General features: G+C 48.6%; 1 protein-coding gene across 4 annotated transcripts; it reads right to left on the bottom strand.

Moving 5' to 3' along the window:
* Positions 1-602: 602 nt before the first annotated feature.
* ELAC2 (elaC ribonuclease Z 2) lies at positions 603-24,413 on the bottom strand. Of its 4 annotated transcripts, none has more exons than XM_045526931.1 (24): positions 24,079-24,413; positions 23,404-23,454; positions 23,199-23,269; positions 22,421-22,485; positions 21,041-21,098; positions 20,071-20,139; positions 18,644-18,769; positions 17,257-17,315; positions 14,949-15,007; positions 14,784-14,856; positions 13,988-14,100; positions 12,459-12,554; positions 11,342-11,480; positions 11,176-11,261; positions 8,960-9,078; positions 6,984-7,080; positions 4,973-5,111; positions 4,462-4,500; positions 4,264-4,373; positions 3,494-3,593; positions 3,299-3,419; positions 2,956-3,034; positions 1,892-2,036; positions 603-1,280 (listed from the first exon to the last, which is right to left on the bottom strand). In XM_045526931.1, the coding sequence occupies exons 1-24, from the start codon at positions 24,303-24,305 to the stop codon at positions 1,044-1,046; spliced, it is 2,478 nt and encodes an 825-aa protein (XP_045382887.1). In that variant the 5' UTR covers positions 24,306-24,413; the 3' UTR covers positions 603-1,043. The 4 variants fall into 4 exon arrangements, with proteins under 4 accessions (XP_045382887.1, XP_045382889.1, XP_045382888.1 ...); XM_045526933.1 differs by having other exon boundaries at positions 24,320-24,336; XM_045526932.1 differs by lacking the exon at positions 24,079-24,413 and adding an exon at positions 23,581-23,897.
* Positions 24,414-25,483: the final 1,070 nt, after the last annotated feature.

The following is a 25,483-nucleotide window of genomic DNA, read 5'->3' as shown; positions in this document are numbered from 1 at the left end:
CTTGGCATATGTTCTTGTTTTAATAATAAACCCATGGGGACACGCTACCACTCTCACATGCTGCAGCAGGAGGGTGCCCAAGGGTCACTGCTAGGGCAGGCAAGTCCTTGGTCTGTCTGTTGCTCTTGTCACATTCTCCTGGGCAGGGGGAATACGCAAATAAATACTAGGTTCAACTTTGAAATTTTTCTCTTGATTTTTCAAGCACTAACTTGTATTTGCAAATCCCACAAGGAGAACAAGGGAACCAGCCCAGTGTGACCTTTCTCAAAACTTTCAACAGCAAAGAATAATCCTTATTCTCATTCAGGGCAAGAGAGAGCAAACCTGCTGTCTCCACTTTTACCCAGAACAGGAAGACCTGTGTGTCCCTGGCCCGCCCGGGCTCCCGGTAACGCTGGGTGTGACCACGACTGCTGCTGCTTGGGCCAGCACAGCTTGACTGTCGCCACAAGCCTCAGCTAACAGGCGTGGCTCCCTGAGGACGGACACCAGAGTCCTTGCTGTGGTCAGAGCCGGCTTCCAGGGCACACCGGGCACCCGGCAGCAGCCGCCGCGGCACGCAGAGCCCTCCAAGCAGCACCAGGATGGAGCGAGAGAACTCAGGGTTCCAAACTCAATCTTTATTGTGGCTGTTTTTTTGGAAAGAATATTCCTTGAGTCTTGGACACTCAGGCTCACCATTCCCTGTCATTTGGCTCCTCTGGCATGCAGAGGGAATCGCTGCTGGAGTAGCTGAGGGGTGCTGCCTGCTAAAGTTTCCATGACTTCTTTAAAAGCCAACTTGCAATGGAATTAGCCACACCTGCCTTCTTCTGTTCGGCACCTCCTGTCACACAGCTGTGCCAGGTACCAGTCACAGGAGGCACCTACAGACCAGGGCTTATCCAGGGGCCAGGCCACGGCTCAACTCCACGCCTGTGCCGAGCTGCCTCCTGGCTGGGTCGTGCTCTCCAGCCCCCACCAGGTGAGGAAAGCAGATGGGGGTGCTGGGCACAGGGCAGAAGATACAGCCTTCGGGGCTCAGGGTCACTCCTGGGTCTTCACTGGGCTCTGACCTTCTTGCTCTGTGGGCTCTGCGGCTCCTCCGTGTGGGCCCGTTTCTGCTGGGGCTCCCTGTCCTCGGGGCCGCCTGCCAGCTGCTGGGCGAGGAGGGCCGCCCGCACCAGCCGCAGCTCCCGCTTCTCCCTGCGCTCCTCCATTTCCTCGATGTCTCCAGCAAACAGGGCTTTCAGCGGGGGGATCAGCTTGGGCACTGTGGGAAAGTCTCCAAAGCAGACCTAGAATGCAAGAGGACAAGGACATGCCTCAGAGGAGCAGGGGTGGGGAATGGCAGCACCAAGTCCCTTGCAGACCCTCAAGCAACTGATCACGGCCTAGAGAAGACAGACCTCAGAGGGAGTGAGGGAGGGCCGCCTAAAGAAAGGGGCAGAGATCCCCACGCCTGGCTAAGGGTGGCAAGACCGAACGGGCCTCGCAAACAGGAAGGGAAGGCAGTCTGAACTCTGAAAACAAAGCTCCTGAGAAACAAGGCCTGGCTCCGCCCTGCCCCTTCATCTGAGGCCGGAGGGACAGGCTTGGCTTGCCCATGCACGAGGCCAGCACCTGTCCCAAGTCTGTGCTGAGGCTCCAATATCATGACTGTGAATGGTCCAAGCCTAAAACAGACTCTCAGAAGTTTCCAGTGAAGCTTAGGCTGATGTCTAGATGGCCCCCGCAGTGGGTCTCGCCATCAAACCCTGTGCTGGCTACGACCGCCCAGTGATGGACAGATAGCCTCACCCCTGCGCGGCCAGAGCCAGAAAGCAAACTCCAAATGACCATCCCATACAGTGTGTAAAGTCCCCTCTCTCTGCCCCGTCCCCACCCCAACTGCCCACGTGACACACACCTTCATGTGGTCAAAGGCAATTCCAACTTTCTCATTGAATTCAGGGCTGAACAGCGGGATCTTGGCGTACCGCTGGCTGAAGTGGTTCAGCATGATGAACTCCGCGTTCATGCGCATGCCCACGCCGATGGCTTGCGAGGTCGTGCTGCGAGGACGGACACGGCACAGGGAAGCTGAACCACAGCGCAGGACTTGGAGCCGCACACGCTGGCCCGCAACTGCTCGGGGCGCCCGGGGTGGCTGGTGGGCTTCCTTAACCGGCACCTCTTCAGCCAACACAACCTCTCCTTAGGGCCAGATCCCTCACACACTCCCCTGAAGGAAGCCCCCCTCTGTGCTGGCTGCCAAACCTGTTGGCGGCGAGGGCACCTGAGGGACAGCAGGGGGCCTACCTGGGGTAACGTGCTCGCGTTGAAGTAACAGCCCAAGATTCAGCCCCTACCCGCACCTTCCCCTGGCAATTCCCTCTTGGCTTATGCTTTATTCCAGCCTGTTTCTAATTCTTCCAAAAAAAACTGTGCCTGGCTGGGCATGGTGGCTCACGCCTGTAATCCTAGCACTCTGGGAGGCCAAGGTGGGAGGATCGCTTGAGGTCAGGAGTTCAAGACCAGCCTGAGCAAGAGCGAGACCCCGTCTCTACTAAAAATAGAAAAATTAGCCGGGCATGGTGGTGCATGACTGTAGTCCCAGCTACTGGGGAAGCTGAGGCAGGAGGATGGCTTGAGCCCAGGAGTTTGAGGTTGCTGTGAGCTAGGCTGACGCCACGGCACTCACTCTAGCCTGGGCAACAGAGCAAGACTCTGTCTCAAAAAAAAAAAAAAAGAAAGAAAGAAACCATGCCATGCCTCAGTCTATAACTCTCTAGAGAACTCTGCAAAATAAAGGCAGAGGGCCCCGGGGAACACTGCCGAGAGGTTCAGGAAGCCCCCATTCCCTGGCGGGCAGCAGGGCAGCCCCGAGTGAGTGGCGAGCACAGCCCTTCCCAAGGCGGCAAACACAAGCTGCTCGGTGTTTCACTCGAGGGAGGGGAGGGAGTGGGGACAAGACCGAGCGGCCTTTGCTACCTGTGTGTCTTTTCCACTGCTTCCTCTTCTAAACCGTCTTCCAGAGTGGCTTCATGTATCAGGAGGGTGGCGTCTTTGCCTGGAAAAGAAGCACAGGCATCAAGGCAGAGTCCCCTGCAAGAGCAGCACGTGGCCCTGTGACATAAGCTGTTCCCAGTCCCCACGCTCGGCTCCCCTGGCCCTGTGACTTGTCTGCCTGTTAGGACAACAGCCAGAGGCCATGAGGGTGGGGCCCCGAGGCTGCTGCCTCTGCTGACATTTCCCCACAAGCTCCTCCACGTTCACCTCCCGCTGCACGAACCCCGGAGCAACCCCAGTGAGGCTCGTTTCTTCCTCTACTCACCCATCCGGACCAGAGCGTCACAGGGCATGGTGTCCCCCGAGTACACCACTTTCCAGCCGGACGTGTGCACCAGCGCACAGCCAAAGGCATGCTTGCAGTGCCGCACCAGGCAGGTCTGAAACTGAGAGGCCGGGGCTGGAGGGCTCTGTGGCTCTGCCGCCACCTGGCCCCTCCGTGCCTGAGGCTGGGCCTTACCTCCTCCAAATCACACTTTCCCAGCAGCGAACTGATCAGTCTTTCGACTGTGGGATCGGAGATCTCAGCCCCTTTCTGAAGGCATTTGGCAGGAATCATACTAGGGAAAGACAAAACATTTAAAATCATAATAAACATTAAAAAGAAACCACCACATTCCTGCAGATCACAGTAAGGCAGAGAAGAAAAAACTACAAAACATTGAACACCTGGAATCAAAGTTCAAGCCTTTGACTAGAAAGCCCCAAAATCGTTCTTAGGAAGCAACGTGACTTAAGCCACCGTCACTAAGAGGGGAAACAGTTGTCAAACAAAAGGAGCCGAACCACTTCCCCAGGCCACTGTAGGGAACTAACAGGTGAATGCTGCCCCTGGCCCGGCAACACAGGCCACAGACGCCTCCGGGCGGATGGGACTCCTTCCCCTTGAAATGAGGATAAGGCCACCTCCCGGCCGGCCACCCGCCTGGTGTGACCTCTGTGCCGGCCACTGTTCTGGCGCTTGGCCCTGGAACCATCTCATGGAGAAATGACGGCCAAAGTCTAGAGAGCAGCTCAGAACTGGCACAGGGGCTGAGAAGAAACGCTTCAAAGAAACAAACAGTAAGTGGGAACCATTTAATGGTTTCTGCCCCCAAGTCAAAGCCTCCTCCCCTGCTTCTGCCACCTGGGACAAAGTCACGGCGAGGCTGCCGGGGGTCAGCCTGGAGCTCTGGAAGGAGGCGGCAGCGGCGACAACAGCCTGGGTGGCGGGGCCGCCCGGACGCTCACCTGACGTGATGCAGGAGCGCCTGGCACTGGTCGTGGTACTGCTGCAGCCAGGCCCTGAGCTGCGTGGGGGCGACCACCAGCAAAGGGTGAAGGGGCTTTCCCAGAGACGCCTGCAACAGCAACATCCAGGTCAGCGGCAGAACACCTCCATAAAAACAGTCCAGAGAGGCATCAGTACGGCACTATTTCTGCTCTTACCAAAGCTCGTTCTCTCTGCAGGAGGATATTTAACAAGCCCTGTGAGGAAACAGGAGACAAGGATTAGCCTGGTCCCGACTCAGTCTTCTGCCCCGTGTTAGGGTTCTGCAGTCCTCTGTCAGCCACCAGCCCCCCAACACAGACAGCCACAGTGGGGGCATCGCACATCTGACCCATGACCTGCGATGTCACAGGCAGCGGGCCAAGCCTGCGACCCAGCACCCCAGGAGACCAAGGTGGGGGCCTCACAGCCAAGCCTCCCGCGGCCGGCCTGCCTATGAGCAGGCTGCGTGGGGAGGACGACTCAAGCAAGACTGGGTGAACCCCAAACGTGTCCTGCCGCGGGACAAGGCCAACGGGAAGATGAGACATTCTTACTGGGCAGGGCAGTGCTGGGTTTCACAGAAGTCCGTCTCCTCGCGAGAGACGACTAACAAGCTCTGAGCCAGTCTGGGAACAGGAGGAAAGGACGGCGGCTGAAGCGAGATCTGTGGGCCCGCCCGACACTCACCGTGTGGTGATCTGCGTGCAGGTGGGACACAAACACAGCAGCCAGGGTGCCCAGGACCCTGTCCACCTGCTCTCCGTAATGGCGGCACAGCTGCCCAAACGTGCCTTCGCCACAGTCCAGGAGCAGGGACCTGTCGGAGCTACAGAAGAGCCAGAGGTTCACGACCGTAGGAGCGGCTGCTGGCGGGTCAGAGGGGAACAGGAAGCAGCGTGCACACTCCCTCGCCTTCCACAACCGCATGCCTTCCCCATGAGGAGCTTATAGAAAAGCCAATTAATTTAACCATAGAGGTAATTTTACATGTCCATCCTCTTTATATCAAAGAATTATCCATGGCCAGGCCCAGTGGCTCACGCCTGTAATCCTAGCACTCTGGGAGACTGAGGCGGGAGGATCACTCAAGGTCAGGAGTTGGAGACCAGCCTGAGCAAGAGTGAGACCCCATCTCCACTAAAAATAGAAAGAAATTATCTGGACAACTAAAAATATATAGAGAAAAAATTAGCCGGGCATGGTGGTGCATGCCTGTAGTCCCAGCTACTCAGGAGGCTGAGGCAGGAGGATCGCTTGAGCCCAGGAGTTTGAGGTTGCTGTGAGCTAGGCAGATGCCACGGCACTCTAGCCCAGGCAACAGAGCAAGACTCTGTCCCAAAAAAAAAGAAAAAAAAGAATTATCCATGGAACTGAAGCCCTTTAAAGCATATAGACTTGCACAAATGCTGGGCGTTAAAGCAAAAAACACAAAAGCTTCTGTGGAATGGAGGGTGAAGACATTTACCCCTAACCGTGATTGTGCGGACTGAATGTGGCAACACCCTCTGCTGAGAAACCAGAGACAAGCACCGTGTGCATATGAGACTGTCCCAGCTCTGGGTCCAGCTGCCACGGGATTCTCCCCCCTTTGCTGGCAGCTGGGGTGTCCGTGCAGTCCGCCTCAGAAGCTCTGCTCTAGGGTGCAGAGAGTGGTGTCCCCTCTGGCCTTCTTCCTTCTCTGGGAGGAGCCGTGAAGGCTGGGATGGCTGCACCCTTTTGTGCAGAGAAGCCTCAGAACGAAGACACCATGTTCCAGGGCAAAGCTGGAGTAGGGAGGCAGGCTGGCGACATAACTACCTCCCACTAACCCTAGCAGGCTCACGGCCACCCTCGGGGTACTGGGACCAGCAAGCAGAGCAGCCCTTCTTCCCCGAGCATCTCGGCCCTTGGTGCCCTAGATTGGTCTATTTCTGATGTCAGGATAGATCTTCTCATTGCTGTGTACATCTAATGCATTATTTGGCTTATCACCCACTGCTGGCATCTGAGATGACAAAGCAAAATATAAAAACTAACCTGGTACTTCACAATCTTATTTCTTTCACATACACATCACCACGTGTGCACATTGCACAATACCTTTGACTGATTGATCTCTCCACAGATAAATGACCCCTGGCAAACCCAAGAGAACTGACTAAAAAAACTGTCATGGGGAATCCAGTAGAGGCTGAACATAACACAAATGCACAAAACCCAAAAGCTTTTTAACATACCAGCAATAACTAGAGGGACGATACATGTAGCAATTAAGGCACCATTTCAAATTTCAGGCCTGTTACCAGCTGTAGGAACTACAGTAACCTCTCTGAGCTTTGATTTACCGGTCAGTGAAATGGGTACTTCGCTACTTCTTAGCATCAATGTGAAAATTAAGTGAGAGAGTTTCTTAGCAATGTGCACAGCACGCAGCAGTATCAAATATTTTCTTCCTTTTTTTCCTCTCAACTCCTCACTAACTTATTAGCTATCTTTATTAAATGACATAATGGGACGAAACTTGAAGTAAAGTTACCTATGGAGGCTGTAACATGGAATAAGGCCCATCGCTCCTCTCTGGGACACTCTAGCCAAGAGGACAAGCTTGCAAGGCTTTCTATCATTGCATTTACAAATCAGGCTGGCGGGTGGAGCAGGACTTTGATTTAAAGAGAAGCACATGCCTCGATGGACATGTTTTCTGGGAAAGCAGCAATACCTTATGTTGACAAGCGTGGAGCTGACATTTCGAATCTTCATTGGGATGGCAGACCCTGTTCCGAGGAAGATGATTTCTGGATACTGACTACTTTTTTCTGTGAAAAAATACATGGAAAATAGTCCATTTCTTTGGGTCAAATGTGAGCCAGCATTCAGCCGTAAGATGGTGCTGCAGTGTGGATACGGCTTGGTGCCGTACTGGCAGTAGTGAGGACTAACTCTGAGACTGGATCAGTTCTTCCTATTCTCTCTCTTTTTTTAAAGAGACAGGGTTTTGCTTTATTGCTGACACTGGAGTGCAGTAGCCCAGCTCACTGTAACCTCAAACTCCTGGGCTCAAGCGATCCTCCCACCTCAGCCTCCAGAATAGCTGGGGCTACAGGCACATACCACCATGCCTGGCTAATTCTTAAATGTTTTGTAGAGACGGGGTCTCTCCATGTTGCCCAGGCTGGTCTTGAACTCCTGGGCTCAAGCGATCCTCCAACCTTGGAGACTGGATCAGTTCTTGAGGGAATGGATTCGTTCCCAAGAGAGTGGGTTGTTACAAGGCCAGGACACCACTCAGGTTTTCCCCTCTTCACACGTGTCCACTTCCCCCTTGACCTTCTCTGCTATGTTGTGACACAGCACGAGAGCCCTCACCAGAAGCCAGGGCCATGACCTTGAATTTCTCAGCCTGCAGAGTCATGAACTAAATAGCACCTCTTTTCTTTATAAATTACCTGGTCTCAAGAATTCTTTCATAGCAATACGAAATGGACTAAGACAGGTGGGTAAGCAAGAGGGTTAAGTCCAGCCTCCCGCGAGGGGCTGACAGGCCCTGGTGACCGCCCTTCTGCACAGGGCTTCCCCGTCAGAGACCCCCAGGCTGTGTGTGAGGAAAGGCCAGCCTGGGAGGGAGAGCAAATAAATTCTATAGTTCTTCCTTCAAAAGAATTGCTCTAATTTTTTTAAGTTAAAAAAGGGACTTCTTTATGCTATGAATCATTTACTTCAAGGGAGTGGCTTCTCCTTGCACCCAGCTCTTACTGCAAGACCATGTGCTTCACACGCGTCCTCACAACTCTACCAGGCAGGACACGCTCCGCTTTACAGGGGAGGAAACAGGCTCAGAGGCAGGACTGACAGAGGATTCGGATCCACGGAAACCGGATGATTCTGAAGCCTGTGCCCTTTCCTTGGCCTCATCCAGCCTGAGAGGCCCCATGTGCACGTCTGTAAGCATCTCATGGTCTACATGATCTTTAACATACACGTCAGAAAAGCAACCAAACAGGAAGGAGTAACTCCTAGGAAGTAAGTCTTCCCAAAACACACACGGAAAAGGCTATTACAAGGCGAGGTGAAGATTTAGTCCCCTCTGTGGCTTGCCTGATTCTCACTTCCACAGAGAGATGCAAGTGTGGTGAAAGCTCACTGGGCTAGATCGAAACCTCTAACCCACCTTCTATTCGTGTTCTCTTTCTATTTCCATCACCAGTAAAAAACAGCACTAGAAAAGCCAGCAATAAGAGCACAGGTCACAAGTTCCCTAACTACTTTTTCTGATGGGGCAATGAAAACCCAACAAGGTGTGACTTGGCCAGAATCTTCCATGGAAACTTATTAGCAAAGCCAGGACCGGATCCCAGGTCAGCGAGTCCCTACTCAAAGCTCTTTCCACAGGGTCTCACCTGTGTTCCCCAAACTATTTCACCCAGCGCGTGCCTTATAAAGAATGTCTGGGCGCCATCAGGAAACGCTCTGATTTAGCTGGTCTGGGATAGAGTGCAGACACTGGGATTCTCAAATTCCCCCAAGCCCCCCCTCCCATGGCTATAACTGTTATGTAGAGCCAGAATAGAGAAACTCTAGATTAAATTTAAAAATCAGGTTAGAATGTGCCCTGTTATCACCCTACTTAAAGCTATGAAAACACTAGCAGGGGGCCGAGCCCAGGAAAGAAAGGCTGCTCCAGGGTCTCCCACTCACCTGCTGGGGTTGGGCCGTCCTGTGCATTCTTCCTATACTCCTGCACGCTCTCCTGGAAATTGGGAAGCTCCAGGGCCTCGGCCTTAAATTCATCAAGATTGCAGGTAATGACGGCATCCCTGCAGGGAGAGAAGCATCTCAGGTGACTGAAGGGGATGTGCCCTCAGGAAATGCCAGTCTGGATCCACAGAATAAATTCACAGGGACAATCTGCAGACGGTTCTTTCAAATCATGATCGAAGGCTAAGCGACTAAGACCTGGAGCAGTTCTGTTCTGTTGCCCCTTGGTACCTTTCTCTGCCAAGTGGGAAGAGTAGCTGAGGGTATTCTGAATAACTAACTTGTCAGAACACCTCTGAGCTTCAAAGCCTGACAGCCAGATAGGAATGATGCTCGGGACAGGATAATTCACTGTGTTGGGGACGGTCCTGTGTAGCATCCCTGACCTCTACCCACTACCCCACCCCCCACTGCCCCAGGTTGTGACAACAAAATGCTAGAGATGTCTTTTTTTTTTTTTTTTCTTTGAGACAGAGTCCCACTCTGTCACCCTGGCTACAGTGCCGTGGTGTCAGCCTAGCTCACAGCAACCTCAAACTCCTGGGCTCAAGCGATCCTCCTGCCTCAGCCTCCCGAGTAGCTGGGACTATAGGCATGCGCCACCATGCCCGGCTAATTTTTTCTACTTTTATTTGTCCCGTTAATTCCTGTCTATTTTTAGTAGACATGGGGTCTCACTCTTGCTTAGGCTGGTCTCGAACTCCTGAGCTCAAACGATCCTCCCGCCTCGGCCTCCCAGAGTGCTAGGATTACAGGTATGAGCCACCATGCCCAGCCTAGCAATGTCTTCAGACATTGCCCTATGTCCCCAGGGGACCAGGGGAGCAAAATCACCCCCGCTGAGAAGCAGGGCCCTAGAGTAGTGACTCTCAAACTAATCTCATGGGAACCTGTTAAACTGCAGACCCCAACTCAGCACTCTGAGGTAGAGATCCTGCGGCTCTAGCTACCCCCAGAAAATGCTGGTGTTGCTGGTCCTGACCACGCAGAGTAGTAACACCTTGGACCAGTGGCTCTTCTACCTGGATGAGCACTAAAATCACCTGGGGCCTTAGGACATGCATCCCAAGCCTAACTCTCAAGATTTTGGTTCCACGGATCTGGGGCAGGCCCCAAGAGTAAGGTGAACGTGAATACTGACTAGGTTTCTAATCACTGCTTTGTGTAACAGCCTGTGCAGATGCTGACAAAAGGACAGCAGGCTCTCCAACCCCAAGATGTCGCCTGTGGGCCGGAGTCACAGAGACCACAGAGTGTCCTGCAGAGCCCTGGCTACTCAACCACAATGGCACGCGGCATCCAGGGCTAACCTGGAACACATTCTAATCGGACACTGTGGAGTGGAATGGACAGGAAACTTAAAATTATTCAAAGTTCAGATCTTAAAAACTAAAGATGTGGGGCAGTGAGAGTTTTCACTTTACTGGCTGGAGTGTACTGGGAGAGCCTTTCTAGGTGGCAATTTATATTTATCAAGTGCCTCAAGAAGTGTCACCTCTGACCCAGTAATCCCACATTTAGGAATTGCCTTAAGGGAACAGAGTTCCATTCAAAGATTTCTATAAGAGACATTTATTGCTTCACTAAAATAGAAAAAAAACTGGACACATCCCCAGTGAGTAAACACCCCTATCTGGAACCAATAAAAATCCTGTTACTGAAGACTATTTAATGATACACAAAAATACCGACAATGTCAGGCCATAAACCTGTGGATTTATACATTTTTAGAAAATAACATTCCCATACACACAAATTAAAAACCAGGAAATGTTAACAATCATTATCTCTGGTTGACCAGATTATGGGCAACTTTTTTCATCACACATTATTTTCCATATTGTTAAACAATGAACCCTATCATTGTTATTACCATGGAAAAGTTTTAGAAAAAGGATAACCACTGGCCCCAATCCTCCCACCTCAACCCAGCCCAGGGTCAGGCTGGTTTTCTAAATAAATCTGTCCTGGCACACAGCCAGGCCCATTCATTTATGTGTTATCTGTGGTTCTTTTGTGCCACGACGGCAGAGCTGAGCAGTTGCCCAGAGACCATGTGGCCTGAAAAGCTCCGGAAACATCTCTGTATGGCCATTTACAGGGATGCATGCCAAGCCCTGACCCAGAGGATTCTGCCAGTGCAGAACGACACAGACCTCTGCCACTCCCTCCGGGGCCGGAGCTGGTACTTGAGGAGGCATTCGCCCCGAACCGTGGGCACACGGAGGGCGGGGCCTTCTTCCTGGAAAGACACAACACACTCCATGGAGAGAAAGAAAAGGGGGCAGGAGCCGGGCCCAGGGGACCATCCCGGGCCGCTACCTTACAGGGCAAACTGGTGAGCGGGGGGAAGATGCCCGGGTGGATGAGGCTGAGCTGCGCCTGAATCTTGTGGCTGCGGAGGTTGTGGACGGAAGCACAGTTCTCATTCAGGACCAAGTGCTGGGTGTCGGGCCCGAACCTAGGGTGGGACAGACCAGACGTTTGCCACGTTCCTGCGGCTCCACTTGAGGGCAGCCTGGAGACCAGGGGCCCTCGTGCAGATCAAGTGTTCACAGAGTTAAGTGACTTGCCCGGAAATGTTATCACTAACAGCCAGTCCTGCTGCTGTCTCCAAGGCCACCGTTCTCACCTTACCTCAGCTGCCTCTCAGGTGTGCTGGGAAGAGTGGTAGCAAAGCCAAGAAAAATGACGATGTTCGGGGCCTACCGATAGGGATTCGGAACAAAGTGGGGCAGGGGTGGAAGAAGAAAAGACCGAATAGGAGAATAGATAACATATGTTAAGCCCCAAACCCTGAAGGAATGACAGACGACACAGCCAGAGAGCAAGAGGCTGCAGGGGACGCAGGGGGAGGCTGAGAAGCAGCCCAGGGTCTCTGCAGCCCAGGTCCAAGTCAGACCCTGCTGAGGAACGCTGGCCTTGGCCAACGATGCCAGGAAGGAAAGATACAGTGCCCTCTCCTTCTAGGCACTAAACTGGGGCAGAACAGCCCGCTCACGGGGCTGCTGGGAAGAGTAAGGCAGAGGAAATGAAGAGAAATGCAGCGTTGAACATGATGCCTGACGTGGAAGTGGGTTCGGTAATCGGAAGCTGTTGTTTTATATTTGTAAGTCTCTTCTTTAGGATGCACATGTGAAATCTTGGAATCGTCAACCAAAAGGCAGCATTTATTCAGCTGCCGGGAGGAGGGAGGGTGTAGCGATGTCACAGCAAGCCCTGTGCCGGTGCGTGCGCACTGCGCCACCTAGTGGTGGGTTTTCGTCACAAATGTGGCACAGGTGTGTGCCCAGAGTCCAGGGAAGACAAGAATCCGAGAGGACATTTAGGCAGGCATAAAAGGGGAGGTGGCACTTGAAAGACCAGAAGGACAGGAGAGAGGGGAACTCATCACCGCCCACAGGAGTTGCCCTGAGTGCTGCTGGGCTGGGCTCAGTACCTCTCCATCCACTGCTGGTACCTGATGTCCACAAGCACAGATTCCGGGGCCATGTGAACCACCAGGGCCACGGGGGCATCGGCCTCTCCTTGGTACCTGGGCAGAAGGAAAAGTGGGGCTCTGCTTTACAAAGTGATACGCACTCAGGACATGCATAAACGGGGACTGTGCTGCTAGGGAGGGCTGCTCTGTGCACACTGCAGTGGGCCGCCAGCCTCCAGGGCCCAGGTCATGCTCTCCCTGGGATGCTCCCTGTGGTGCCTGGGCACGGCGGGCCCCAGAGCTGGGCAGTTTCCACCTAGGGCAGGTCTGCTCTGGGCTGGGCTGAGCCCTCCCAGTGCTGAGATGCAGTCTCAGGTTCCTCCTGTCCTCTGCGTTCACAGGGGTCAGGCCCGCAGAGCTGGACAAAGGCTCTCCCTGCCCACTCCGGCTCCCTCTCTCCTTCATCTCTCACAGGCACTCCCCCCAATAAAGCTCCTGCACCTCCAATGCCACCTCGGTGCTGCCCTCTAGAAGACTTGAGACACAGGGTTGGAAAATGAAAATCATCTGAAATTGTACCACCTAGAGAGAAGACCATGTAGTAACATGTTGATGTGTTTTCTTCTAGTTCCCTTAAAAAAAAAAATACAGACAGTAGCTCTTTTTATTAAGCCCCCCAACCACCACACACACACACACACACACACACACACACACACACACACACACACACACACACACGGTTCTCAAAGGACACCTCAGCCAGTGACTTGAAGTAGCTTTGCTGCCCAAAACTTGATTACAATACAAAGCCTGTGCCACCAGGTACCCAAATTCACTCAGAGGATAAAGTGGACCCAGAAAGAACTGCTAATGCTCTTGCTTTAGGGTACAGCAGCCAAAACGATTTGTTGTGGAAGTAAAATAAAACAAGTAAAAAACGAATACAGATAAAAATTAGGAACAGGAAAAACATAGATATACTATGAAGAATGGGAGAAAAAACTGAAACATAGACATGTGGGTCAAAGATTCTACCCAGGATTAAAGCTTAACTGCAAAACTGGTTAGCTTTTTTGAGAACAAAAGAGTGTGGCACTCGGGTCTGAAAGATGTCCACAGGCTGAGAGTCTGCCCCTTAACACAGACTTTTAGCCAAGACGGTCTCAAATACTCTGATCTACCTCATTAGCTGCAATGTAGGTAAGTGGTGAAAATTCGATAAAAATAATCCAAATAATAACTTGGAGCATTAATCAGAACTCAGCAAAGTTTTAGAATTTATTCTAGACTTAGAACTCTTGAGAGTTCTAGTTAATTTTCTAGTCCTCGGTGCCTTCTGGTTTCCAATCTTTTCTAATTTCACTTCAAGGCTGTGTATACCACAAAGCCCACCGACTACCGACAGCCCATGTAAATCCTGCCAGTGGGACTGACCCAGAGGCAGGAGCCCTGGGCTTTCCCCGCGATGAGGCTCTATCCACAAGATGCCTGTGTTGATGCTGGGCTGGCCTTCTCACTTCTCCCATCCCAGGGACCCTCATTACCTCTTAAAGGTGGCATTCTCACAGATGGGTTGAATGAATCCCTCATCTGGACATTCTACCACAACAAAAGCAAGACCAGGATCCGGAGGAGTACAGATCTCTTCAGGCAAAATCTGCAAAATCAAATAAACCAGCTCACTGGGGTCATGATGCTATTGCTATCCCAGAACAGAGTCACAGCTTGGCAACCAAACTGAACAGCATTCAAGGCGACCGCTAACATTACACGTCCCTACCAGCAAGCCCGAGAGGTACACAAAGCACAAAACCAACTGTAAGGATCACCACCAGCACCCATCCCGCTCTGTTTATACTTAGACAGGCAATTATCTTGCAGAGACATTTCAAAGCTATAATGGCCAGGAAATGAGGTTTGGCATTAAGGTTCTCTTCCATAAGGTTCCCTGTGGCCATTGGTCCTAACGTCCATAGAAGACAGAGAAAACACGGTGGCAGGCATTCCTTTGGGCCATGCACCCAAAGCCCATTCACGTGGGGTCTGTTGTTGGACACTGCCCTGAGCTCAAGTACGAGGGAAAGCATCCATCTTTTTAGGAGGAGGACCACCAAACCCTAAATGAACAATGTGCTGTCCAAGCGTCCAAACACAGCCAATGTTAGCAGGACAAGTCTAGATAAGACAGCCCCTTTATCACTTAGCCAAGTGACAAGATTCCAATTCGTTCCATTTACTTCAGAAGTGGTATCTGTAGGGTCTGAACCAGACAGTGACTCTGTCCAATGTTCCAGGCCCTAACTGTAACTGCTGAAGCATCCAGCAAACCAGGCGTCTTACCACTCTTCCTTCGTAAGTGACACTTTTCCCGTCCTTGACGGCAGCAATGATGGGAGCGATTGCAGCTGTCCCACTGAAAGGAAGAGGCGAGCCCCCTGTGAGATGCATTTTCTCTAGGAACAGAGGTGTACCTGGCATGTCCCCAACACACTCCCTGACACTCACACTGGGAGGCCCAGCTCCTTTGCTTTGAGCACCAAGAAGCTGCCTTTCTTCACGTGAAGCTGCAACAGAGAGAAGGGAAGTGTGATTTCAGTGGCCAGTGAAGAAGCTTGGTTTTAATCAATTTTCTTCAAAGTGTATCTTTCTGAGTTTTTAAAATATCATATTCTGAAGTCACGTATTTTGAAATGCTTTAGCACTGAAACCCAATTAAAAAACACAGTGCTTTATTTCCCAACATTAACTCACTATAAATTTAACAAAATGTAACTCATTTCCATATCAAAGTTCAAAATAAGTATCCTCAAGTATTCTTGAGTAGAAACACTGTCCTATCTTTCTACACTCGTCAATTCATAGCTAAAGGACCATCACCAGAACACTGTCTAACAAAGCAATGACCAAGCAGATTTTGTGTAATGCAATATTCCAATGACAGCAACAGGGTAACAAAAGGATAGATGGTTTTTGTTTTCTCCAGTATTTTTCAAATATTTGGCAATATAGTGTTGTCGCTTGTATATTAGAGAAAAATTATAATACAAAATTCCCAATATGCTCTTATTATGTTAGAAGGGCAAACAATAATCCTACCATAAAACCTCAAAAAGTCAGAAATGACATAAAATGTTAATAGGTCTTTGAATATTGAATTACATTTGACTTTCATTTTCTTCTTTAAATCTTTATAAACTATTTGTATTTTCTTTTAACTTCCTGAAGTTAAGAAATTACTTTTAGGGCCAAGAATCAAATTTACATCCCAAAGTCTTATTCTCAGGATTCTAGAATTTTCCATTTGGAAAAATATTGTTCTAGAGAAGGATTACAGCTTCAATGAGTGCATATCACACCAAGATGATCGAGTTCAGCTGACATCTTTAGGTAATGACATTAACAAGCATTGTCTTGGTCAAACATTCTCTCCACACATCCAGATGAGTTGGAGAGTGGCAACTACATGTTTCTAATGTTTAAAAGGAACTTGCAGACTTAAGGCTCGGGAAACCTATTTCTCCATGAGCTGAATTCAACCCATGGAGATTTGCTCCCATCTGAGGAATGCAGAGTATTTGGAAGATGGATGAGAACCAGAACACAAGCCAACAAAGCCCCGAGCAATCCAACAGCCGCCAAGCCCACGCTCTTCCATCAGATGAGTTTCTCAGGCCCTCATGCCCGGAGCCTCCCAGAACTTGAACTAGCTTAGCCTTACTGCTTTCCAAACCCTCAGCTGAGAGCAGCCAATTAATTAGAAGAGGGAAAGGAACTACAGGCTGACCCGGTGACAGCAGCTCTCAGAAGCAACAGCAGACAGCAAGGGAGGAGACAGAAAAGCCAGGGTGGGCAGCGGCAGCTACTTAGTGTCAGGGCCCACAGCTTCTGGGGCCAGGTGCCTGAAAACAAGACAACTGGCAGGGTAAGAGAGAGCCTGCACCATGCAAAAACACGTTGCATCATGCCCAATGTCATCGATGTAGGGAGGCAGAAATACAATTTAAAAATTAACATGTAAATTATTTTCAAAAATTACTTTGCTGCCTAAAAACTCAGAAACACACAAGTAATAAGTCTATTGGCAATATTACTTAACTTTATATAAACCATAATTATCATTCAAATAAATTGGTAGAAGTGATACTAGCAATGATTCTGCAACTAATATTACTATTGACCCTTCACATTGTTTTCACTTATAAGTGCTAGAATCTGGATGAAAATTCCAAATATATTTTAAAATCAACATTCTTTAAAAAAAAAAATCAAATCCTACAAAAGGACAATGTAGTCTTCTTACGTTAGACAAAAATATTTGTTGCAGATCATATTATAATTTTAATGTACAGTTCTATTAAAAATAAGCCATTAGTCAGATCTTATAAATTATAATAACATTTTTAATTGAGTTTAACCAATTTCAGAGTTGCAGATCTGTGCACTTGTGAATGCCAGCTAATATTAAAATTGATCTAATGTCAGACCTTAACCACTGCAGAGAGATGAAATAAACTGAAACAGAGTTGAAAGGGTCTGAAGAAAGGCCAAATGGATTTAACGATTTCTGAACTCCAAGAAGACCAACCACAGACAAACATAAATGAATACATCCAGAGACTGACAGAGCACTGGAAGAGAATTTAAAAGGATATAAAAATATAGGGAGTATTTTGAGAAATTGGGTATCTACATACATTTCTTCTTAGCTCAGGTAACTTAGGAGCTTCTACTTTTGAATTACTAGAAAAGTACTAGCCACAGGATGCCAACCAAACCCAAGATCACTTACAACCCTCCAGAAAGGCTCTCTTACCTGACAGACGAAAGCAACGACCAAAGAAGGGTCCCTGCCACACCTCTTCTGGCTAACACCTGAGGAAAAACACATTTGATTATAACAAGGTAAATGTGCATATTGAAAAGACTTCACATATAAAAATCACCTGATACCTAGTTTTATGTCACATAAAAATTAATTGGATATTACTGTCCCCATACAAAGGTTGAAGACACTAATATTGTTAAGCAGACCTTTTTTTCCCCTTTCTCAACTTACGTTGAGATGTATTTGGGTAAATGGAAAACACAAAACTCTCACTAGAAAAACTTTAGAATGGCAACTGAAATTTTTTTAAATGATACATTTTACCGAGGACTGGAGAAGATAGAAAAAAAAAAATTGTAATGTGCTTTACAACACATGTAAGAATATGAGAAATAACACAAAAGCTAAAAGGTCTGTAGGAAAAAATATACATTTCAGCCTTCACCCTGTGCCATCCTAAAAAAGGACAGCATACAGGGTAACCATTTTTAAGTCACCAGACAGACAGGACCTCAGAACAGAAAGAAGGCCTTGGCCAGGCACGATGGCTCACACCTATAATCCTAGCACTCTGGGAGGCTGGCTGAGGCAGGAGAATCACTTGAGCTCAGTAGTTCGAGACCAGCCTAAGCAAGAGTGAGACCCCATGTCTACTAAAAATAGACAGGAATTAACGGGACAAATAAAAGTAGAAAAAATTAGCCGGGCATGGTGGCGCATGCCTATAGTCCCAGCTACTCGGGAAGCTGAGGCAGAAGGATCACTTGAGCCCAGGAGTTTGAGGTTGCTGTGAGCTAAGTTGACGCCACGGCACTCTAGCCCGGGCAACAGAGTGAGACTGTCTCAAAAAAAAAAGAAAGAAAGATGACCTTGCCAAGCTTTGCCAACACTGTCCTTGTATTAAGGACAACAAACTCCTGAAGTAGCCCAACTCCTCTGATACATCTAATCCTGGACTTTTAACTCAGTTCCCCAGTAGGCTGTCACTCTGGAAGAAAAGGTGTAGATCCTTTCCTGGATTTGACTGTTTTGTCAGCTTAGCAGTTACAGTTTCTGCATTAATGAAAAATTAATTCACATTAATGTCCCTCTGTATAAATCAGTTTGCCAGGCTCAGTTCTACCCTAGGTAAACTGAACACAGTTTTGGGCCTATCCAGGCCCTGGTAGGCCCAAAACCACGGACTGGTCTTTACAGCCCAGGACTGTCCTTTACAACAACCCTTCTCACTCTCCCCAGGACCAAGTCACAATGTGTCCAGGAAGAAGAATCTGTTTTACACACATGGCTTTCTTATAATAATGATTCCAACTTAGAGCATTACAAGGCAGAGAATTAAGAAAATGCAAATTCTCCCGGTGTGTTCTGTTCATACCGTTACCATGGGGAAGGTGCTGCTCGTTTTCAGTTGACCCAGAGTCTGAAGACTGCTCTGGACTGAGCCTGTCGAGGGGCCTTTCAGGACTCTGCGATGGCTGGCGCTGGCTGCACCTCCGCTCACCTGGGCAGCACAAGACACCATCAACTTACACACCGCACAAGATGCGCACAGCCAAAGCCCAGGTGTTCGCACGTGGGAATGCCAGTGAAATCAGCATGCTTTTTAGCATAGAAGTAAATAACTAGTTACTTCCCCACCTGGTCTCTGGGCTGTGTTTATATCTTACTCATCTTTACGTTTCTACTCAGCTCAGAGCCTTGCGAAGGTTACAAACTCAATAGCATTTACTAAACAGCATGCAGGCTGCAGGCAAGCTGATGCATTATCACCATGCTCACTGAGCAAACGAAGGCCCAAAGGTACCCATCTCCAGGACAAGGAGCACAACTTTGCAGTTTGTTAAATCTCAAAGTCAAGATAAAAAAGTCACAGTTCTAAGAAGCTAAAGCACAGCTGATGGTCTAAAATGAAGCCCTGCTTGCTCCTCCATGCATGCTCATTCATTTACGGCCTGCTGGGCCCTGGGAAAACAATGATCAACAAAACTGAGCCAATATTATAGAAAAGTAAGCTGTCATATGCAATAGAGGGAAGAGCAGGGTGCTAGAAAGGAACAGCTGAGGGACACAACTTGGGCTCGGGGGGCAGCAGCAAGGGTCAGGTAGGAGGAAACTTCTGACAGGAGGGAACCAGGCCAGGCACGTGCTGCCCAGCCCAGTCTGCTCACTAGCCCACAAGCACTTGTGCCTCGCCGCAGCCACACCCTCCCTGCGCCCTCTGCTGCCCGTGGGCCAGCATAGGCCTCGTCTCCCTGTCAAATGCTGGACTTCTCTGGCCTTTGTTGGGTGCTCTCATCTGAAATGTCCCTACTGCTTGGTATTTTCTTCATGTAGGTAAAACCAGACATGGAATGTGTTTAGGACGAGACTGACATGCAGCCTACTCCTAAGTCCAAACCACACAGCCCCTGGAGCCTGAAGCTTTGTAGGAGCTTCTGACCCACTAACACTTCTTTTTTTAAAAAAATATATTATCCAAACCTCTACAGCTTCCTCCCATCAAAGGAGGGTACTTATGTCTGTGGCAAATAAACACTAAGCAATGGATGTGCAAATCTGGGTGCAATCTATGTTCTGACAGTGGCTGACTATGTAATATTCCAAAGCATACTCGCTATCATTATACATGAGTTAAATGGGTCTCAGAAACCATATCTTAATTCCTTAGCTAAATTCCTAGTCATGCTCAGAACACAAAACAGGGTGCCCAATGCAAGTATTCAAACAGTTTCCAGCTTCACCCACATTTTCCTTACGTAGGACCCAGACCCTCCTACAAGGAAATCTGGCCTTCATACTCACTGTATATGGGGATCTGGTAAACCGTCATAGTTTCATCCTTGTATTCCGGTGCAGAGTGGGGCCGCACAGCTACATGAGAACCGCACAAGAGGAAAGTGACTGCATTAGTAAGACGTGTGAAATTTAGCTTCCAAGATCACCAGTCATAAACAACTGAACTGCTTCAGAATTCTGGCGGCAATCTGCCACTAAAACCAGAATGTCTGAGTAGATTAAAATTTTTAAGAGAGAAACAAACATGTATTTTCACCAGCCATTCATATTTACTACAGCCAAATGAAAAGATATGTTATGAGCCATGGTGACTATCCATTAAAAAAAATTTTTTTTAAAGAAAATACTCAAATGTAAGAGGTCCAAGTTAAATAGGATTGTGAGGCCAGAGAATCTATCATCTCAACCATAAGGGCTGGTACGCACTTAGAAATAAAATGCTAGTGCTCTATATAAGAGAAGCATTAATAAGCCAAAGATGGACAAGGGACCAGGAGGATACAAACTCAACAGTGTCAACTGCCATCCTCAGTGAGACCTCCTGGCACAGCTGAGCTGAGGGGCAGTATACATAAATGGCCACAAAATCTTTACCAACCTCTGCTCACATTTTCTCTTCCTCCTGCTAGGAATCCAAGGCAATTTGACAATGGGAAGCACCTCTAGGACTGAGGAAGGAGCCTTGGTGCCTGAATGGTGACTGTCACACAGCATGCATGAGGGTACGCATCAGTTTTTAAATCACTCCTGCCTACCTGGCCCATATTTCTACAGCATGAGGTGGGAGAACAGAAAATGCAATAGGCATTACTCCATCTCAGGTTGATGATATATTTGATTTTAAGGTTCAATTTAGATTTCTTTTTTTTGTCTAATCTCTACTTGAGCATAGATGTTTTTAATGGATTCTAATTTGAGAGGTCGGAGCATGTAGGAGTAGGAAATAGCAGATAATGAGTCATAGTCAAAGACATACCCAGGTCTATTCCTTTCAATGGACCAGAAAATATTTTGATCGCTTCTATGTATTTTTCCTAAAGAAGAAAAAAACAAAGAAGTGAGCAGTCATGGTTAAATGAATACAGAACACAGCAAAGCATTCAAATATACAAAAAGTACCAATAGGTTTCAACAGAAAACAAACTTCAGTAAGTATTTTGTACCTCATTTATGCAAATATTTACTAAGTGTCCACTATATATTAGATGCCAAGGATTTAGCAATGAAAAAGAGATGGACTCCTTGTCTCATGAACCCAGTGGAGGAGACAAAAATGAAACAAATGGTAATAGAGACAAGTTTGTGGCAATCAATTATGGTAAGTGCTCTGCAAGAAAAATGAAAAGTACAGAAGGCTGGAATCTGACTTGTCTAGAGAGGCAGGGACAGCTCCGGAATAAAAGAGCTTCTGGCTAAGCCCTGAATGTTCAGTAATGATACAGGCAGGGATGAGAAGAGGCAAAGGGAACTCGTGTATGGACGAAAGCCCTGAGGTGGGCATGGCTTTGGTGGGGGCAGGGGGTGAGAAGAGCTGAAGAGCTGGCCCTTGCAGCTGTAGCCCGGTGACAGGCACAGATGGAAGTGTGTGCAGGCGCCGGGGCCTACAGGGCTTGTGGGCCATATTACAGTGCTCAGATTGCATTGTAACGGGGAGCCCTTGAAGGATTTTAGGTTGGAAAGTGACACTACATTTCTGTCTTAAAGTGATCTCTCTGGCTATAGTGTGGGGAATGGATTACAGGGAGGCAGGAATGGATTTAGGAGGTTATTGGAGTACACAGGTGTGTAAGACAGAGATAATGAAGGTCTCAATGAGACGGGGACACATGGATGGATTTCAGACATTATTTTGGGGCTAGAATTAATAGGTCTTGGTGACTGGTTGCCTTTCTTCTTAAGAACTGGAAAATGAACTGATACATTCAACAGTTTTAACAATGTGCACACAACTTCTCTACAGTGTAATAAGCTGCTTTTGAAGGTGAGAAGCTATCTGAAATTTAATACATAAGTAAAAACAAAAGCTACCATTTACTGCATACCTATTTGGTGCCAAACATCTAATAAAGTGTCTCAGTGCTTTATATGTGTCATTTAATCTTTAACAACAACTCTATGAAACATAGCTATTTTGTAGATGAAGAAACTGAGGTTCAGAAAGGTAAAATAACTCATTCAAGGTCACACACTTAATGAGGCTTTGAACTCAAGTCTATTCAACTTGAAAGATGAAGTATTTACTCCATTACCAGGTATCTCCAGAGAGCAAAAGACTAATTTGCAAAAACGAAAATTCTTGTTACTAACATTAAAAAAGGAAGGATTAGTTTTGAAAGGTGAGTCAGGAGAGACTCACCAGTTGTGGAGGTCCAGAAAGTACACACTTTGGAAGCCCGGTTTCCTTTAAAGTAAGAATCATTCCTAAAAAGGATGAATAAAATGAGACCTCTCATCAACTTGACCTACAGTCACTCCTGGGAGGAGCACCCTGTACTTATCTAGCTATTTACCTACATGTCCTCATTCCAGCTTCTAAACACTCATCAGGGAACATGTACAGAGCAGAAGTGATGATACCTACCTAGAGGTAGGTATAAGAGATGCCAATTATTTCTCAAATGTCGCTGAGCTGATACTAGGGTGAGGCAGTGAGGCACCCAGTGTGCAAAATGTAAAGAGGTACTCACTCTCAGAGTCATGCAAATGAAAGGATGGCCTTAAATTTTGTACCCTAGGTGCCTCACCTGCCTCAGCCAAGTCTCAGCTCTGAGAACCAGAACTGGTTCAACATTCCCTCCTTCCCATCCACATCACCAAGCTTACAGAACTTGGCTACACCACAATTGACTTTCCCAGTTGACAGACATGAATGATGGAGTAATCTGGATAGTTGGTACTTGTGTGTGGCTGCCAATGGCCCCCATGGTAAATTTACTGTAATCACCACTGCTACACTCTCCAGTTTTCTGCCACAAACCTCTGGCCCAGCAACTCAAGTAACTAAGTAGACGGTAACACTGAGCTGCCATAAAAAGAAATCCAGCTCCACCGGACTCGGAAGATGTGCAAAAAAGGGTGAAGCAGATTAAAATTCCAGACTTCCCTCCAGCCTCTGACCCTGCAAATATACTCACCACACAACCCCCCAACATTACACCAATGCATTCTTGTCAAGAATATGTTGTCTAGGCGAGCAACCTTCAACCTAAGAAAAACATTTGATCAGGATAAAATGGACTGACCAAGGACCACGTCTTTTACTATAAACACAGACCTGCCTCTTGTCTCAGCTTTCAAGCCCACAATCATCTCCACCCCAAAAGCAAATGACTGACTCACTTGTGTTCCTGCATGAGTCGCTGGACGCCTTCTCCACAGTTGAAGAGATACCTACAAGACAAACATTACAGAAAAACTCTAATCTGTAAAATCTCTGACATCGATTACATGCTTTATTGTAGACTCTGGAAACAAACAAACATACGTTAAAAATCCATGTACGGGCTGGCCACATACCTGCTATTAGGACGGCAGGTTTTGAACCCTTCTTAGAAAAGGTCGAAAGGAGTGGAGACCTGTGTGGGCTTGTGCTAGGTTCAAGATGGGGCTTTACCCCCATCAGCTCCTCACTAAATCTGTCTACCCCATGTGCCAACTAAGAGACCCTGCCCTTGGGGTGCACGGAACGGGGTATGGCTCAGAGTGAGCTAAGAGCCCGCCCAGGACCCAAGGGGTGGCAAAAGGACCCTTAGATCCAAGTTTGAAGTTCTGCACTGATCACCGGAAATCACATGGACGAAGTCATACAAGTACTCCAGGATCTCCCACCCACCAAAACACCAAGAACTGCTACAACGGTGAAATCCCACATGTGCAAAGTAGGGGACACTGAAGCCCTGGGAGAAGCCGCGATGCTCCGGGGCTGGACAGCATGGAGGGCCCGGCAGGGCTGCGCGGGGCTCGGTAAGGGGACGCCGCAGAGGCCCGGTCGGAGTCCCGGCGCGGCGCACTGACCGGTTGTACTCGGAGAAAACGTAGACCGCAGCGCCCGCGTCCCGGCCGCCGGCCGCCACCACCTGCAGGTACACGGTGTTCGGGCCCCCGGGGACCCCCGACGGGCCGCGCTTCTCCCGCGTACGCAGGTGCCGCAGCGGGTCCTTGGGCGGCCGCTGGCGGCGGGCGGGTCCCTGCGACATGGTGCGCCCAGCCACGGACCGCAGCAGCGAGCGAAGCGCCCACATGCGCTCGTCCCCACCTGGAGTGAGAAAGCAGCCGGTCACCTCCCAACGTGTGCCAAAGCACGGCTCCTCCGTTCCGCATGGCGGATCCAGCCAATCAGCGTGCTGCGAACCGAGAGGCCCGCCTACGGGAGGTTGTTCATCCAATAGAGAGAAGTCTTGCCGCTTGGAACCTGTCAATTGGCAGCGACCATAGAGCGGAGGAATGCTAGAGCGCCACAATCAGCCACTCCCATTGTCCCTTTCTGGCTTGCCCTGTCTCAATTTTTCCCGGAAACTGCCTTTCCCCTAGGGCGGGACTTCCGGGAGTACAGAGCCAGGAAAAGCAATAGTGGTTAAAGCGCTGGTTTTTGGAGTTTGGAGTTAGCTGAGAGGTGTGAGACCTGCCTCCACCCATTATGGGCAGTGCCCTTAGGCAAAGTCAGCCCCTCAGAGCTTTGGTTTCTTCTTGTGAGGATTAAATGTGAGGAATAAATTGTGTTGGGCGTTCGCATAGAAGCTTTGGCTAATTTTATTTCTACTGTAATTCGTATGAAAACATGTTTCAAATGATCATTTTAGTACCTTTTGGGGAAAAAAAGCAAGAATCGATTAACCTCTAACTGGGTTAAGAGAACAAGCTCTGGAGCAAGAGTCTTGGATCATTTATTAGCTGAGTGATCTTGACCTCTCTGAGGCTCAGTTTCCTTACCTGTAAAATGAGAGTAATAACAGTACCTACTTCAGAAAATTTTTAGAATTAAATCACCTAGTATATTGACATCGCTTTGAGTGGCACTAGCACAGAAGAGGCACTCAAGTAACATTCATCGGGTGTCAGGCAGGTGAGGGGGGGAGAGGATGGGTAAATTCACACCTAAGGGGTGCGGTGCGCGTTGTCTGAGGGAAGGGCACGCTTGTAGCTCTCACTCGGGTGATACAAAGGCGATTTATGTAACTAAATCGTTTGTAGCCCTGTAATACGCTGAAATTAAAATAAATAAATAAGATAGTAAAAAAAAGTTGCAAATTAAAGAGAAAATAAAATGTTTCAGCCCACATAAAATATACACTGACTAGGGACATTACAGGGATAGATGTCCCAATACTAGCCCATTGAAAAGCAAAGAAAGACTTGCTACACCCTTATGGCGTTAATGAAGATTTCTCCCTGAGAGAGATCTCAGTTCAAGCCACTAGAA

Source organism: Lemur catta, chromosome 15 (genome assembly GCF_020740605.2).
Source record: "Lemur catta isolate mLemCat1 chromosome 15, mLemCat1.pri, whole genome shotgun sequence".
In the NCBI taxonomy this organism is placed as follows: domain Eukaryota; kingdom Metazoa; phylum Chordata; class Mammalia; order Primates; family Lemuridae; genus Lemur; species Lemur catta.
The sequence above is the reverse complement of the archived record's forward strand: the minus strand, read 5'-3'. Positions and strand labels throughout refer to the sequence as shown.

Bases quoted from the DNA above. Each gene is read 5' to 3' on its own strand.
- ELAC2 (XM_045526931.1), bottom strand. From the start codon at position 24,305: ATGTGGGCGCTTCGCTCGCTGCTGCGGTCCGTGGCTGGGCGCACCATG. The intron at 14,857-14,948 runs GTGAGTGTCAGG...TCTTCCTTTCAG, and splicing joins AAGGAGCTGGGCCTCCCAGT to TGGGACAGCTGCAATCGCTC. The intron at 5,112-6,983 runs GTATTGCTGCTT...GCTCTTCTGTAG, and splicing joins TCCACGCTTGTCAACATAAG to CTCCGACAGGTCCCTGCTCC.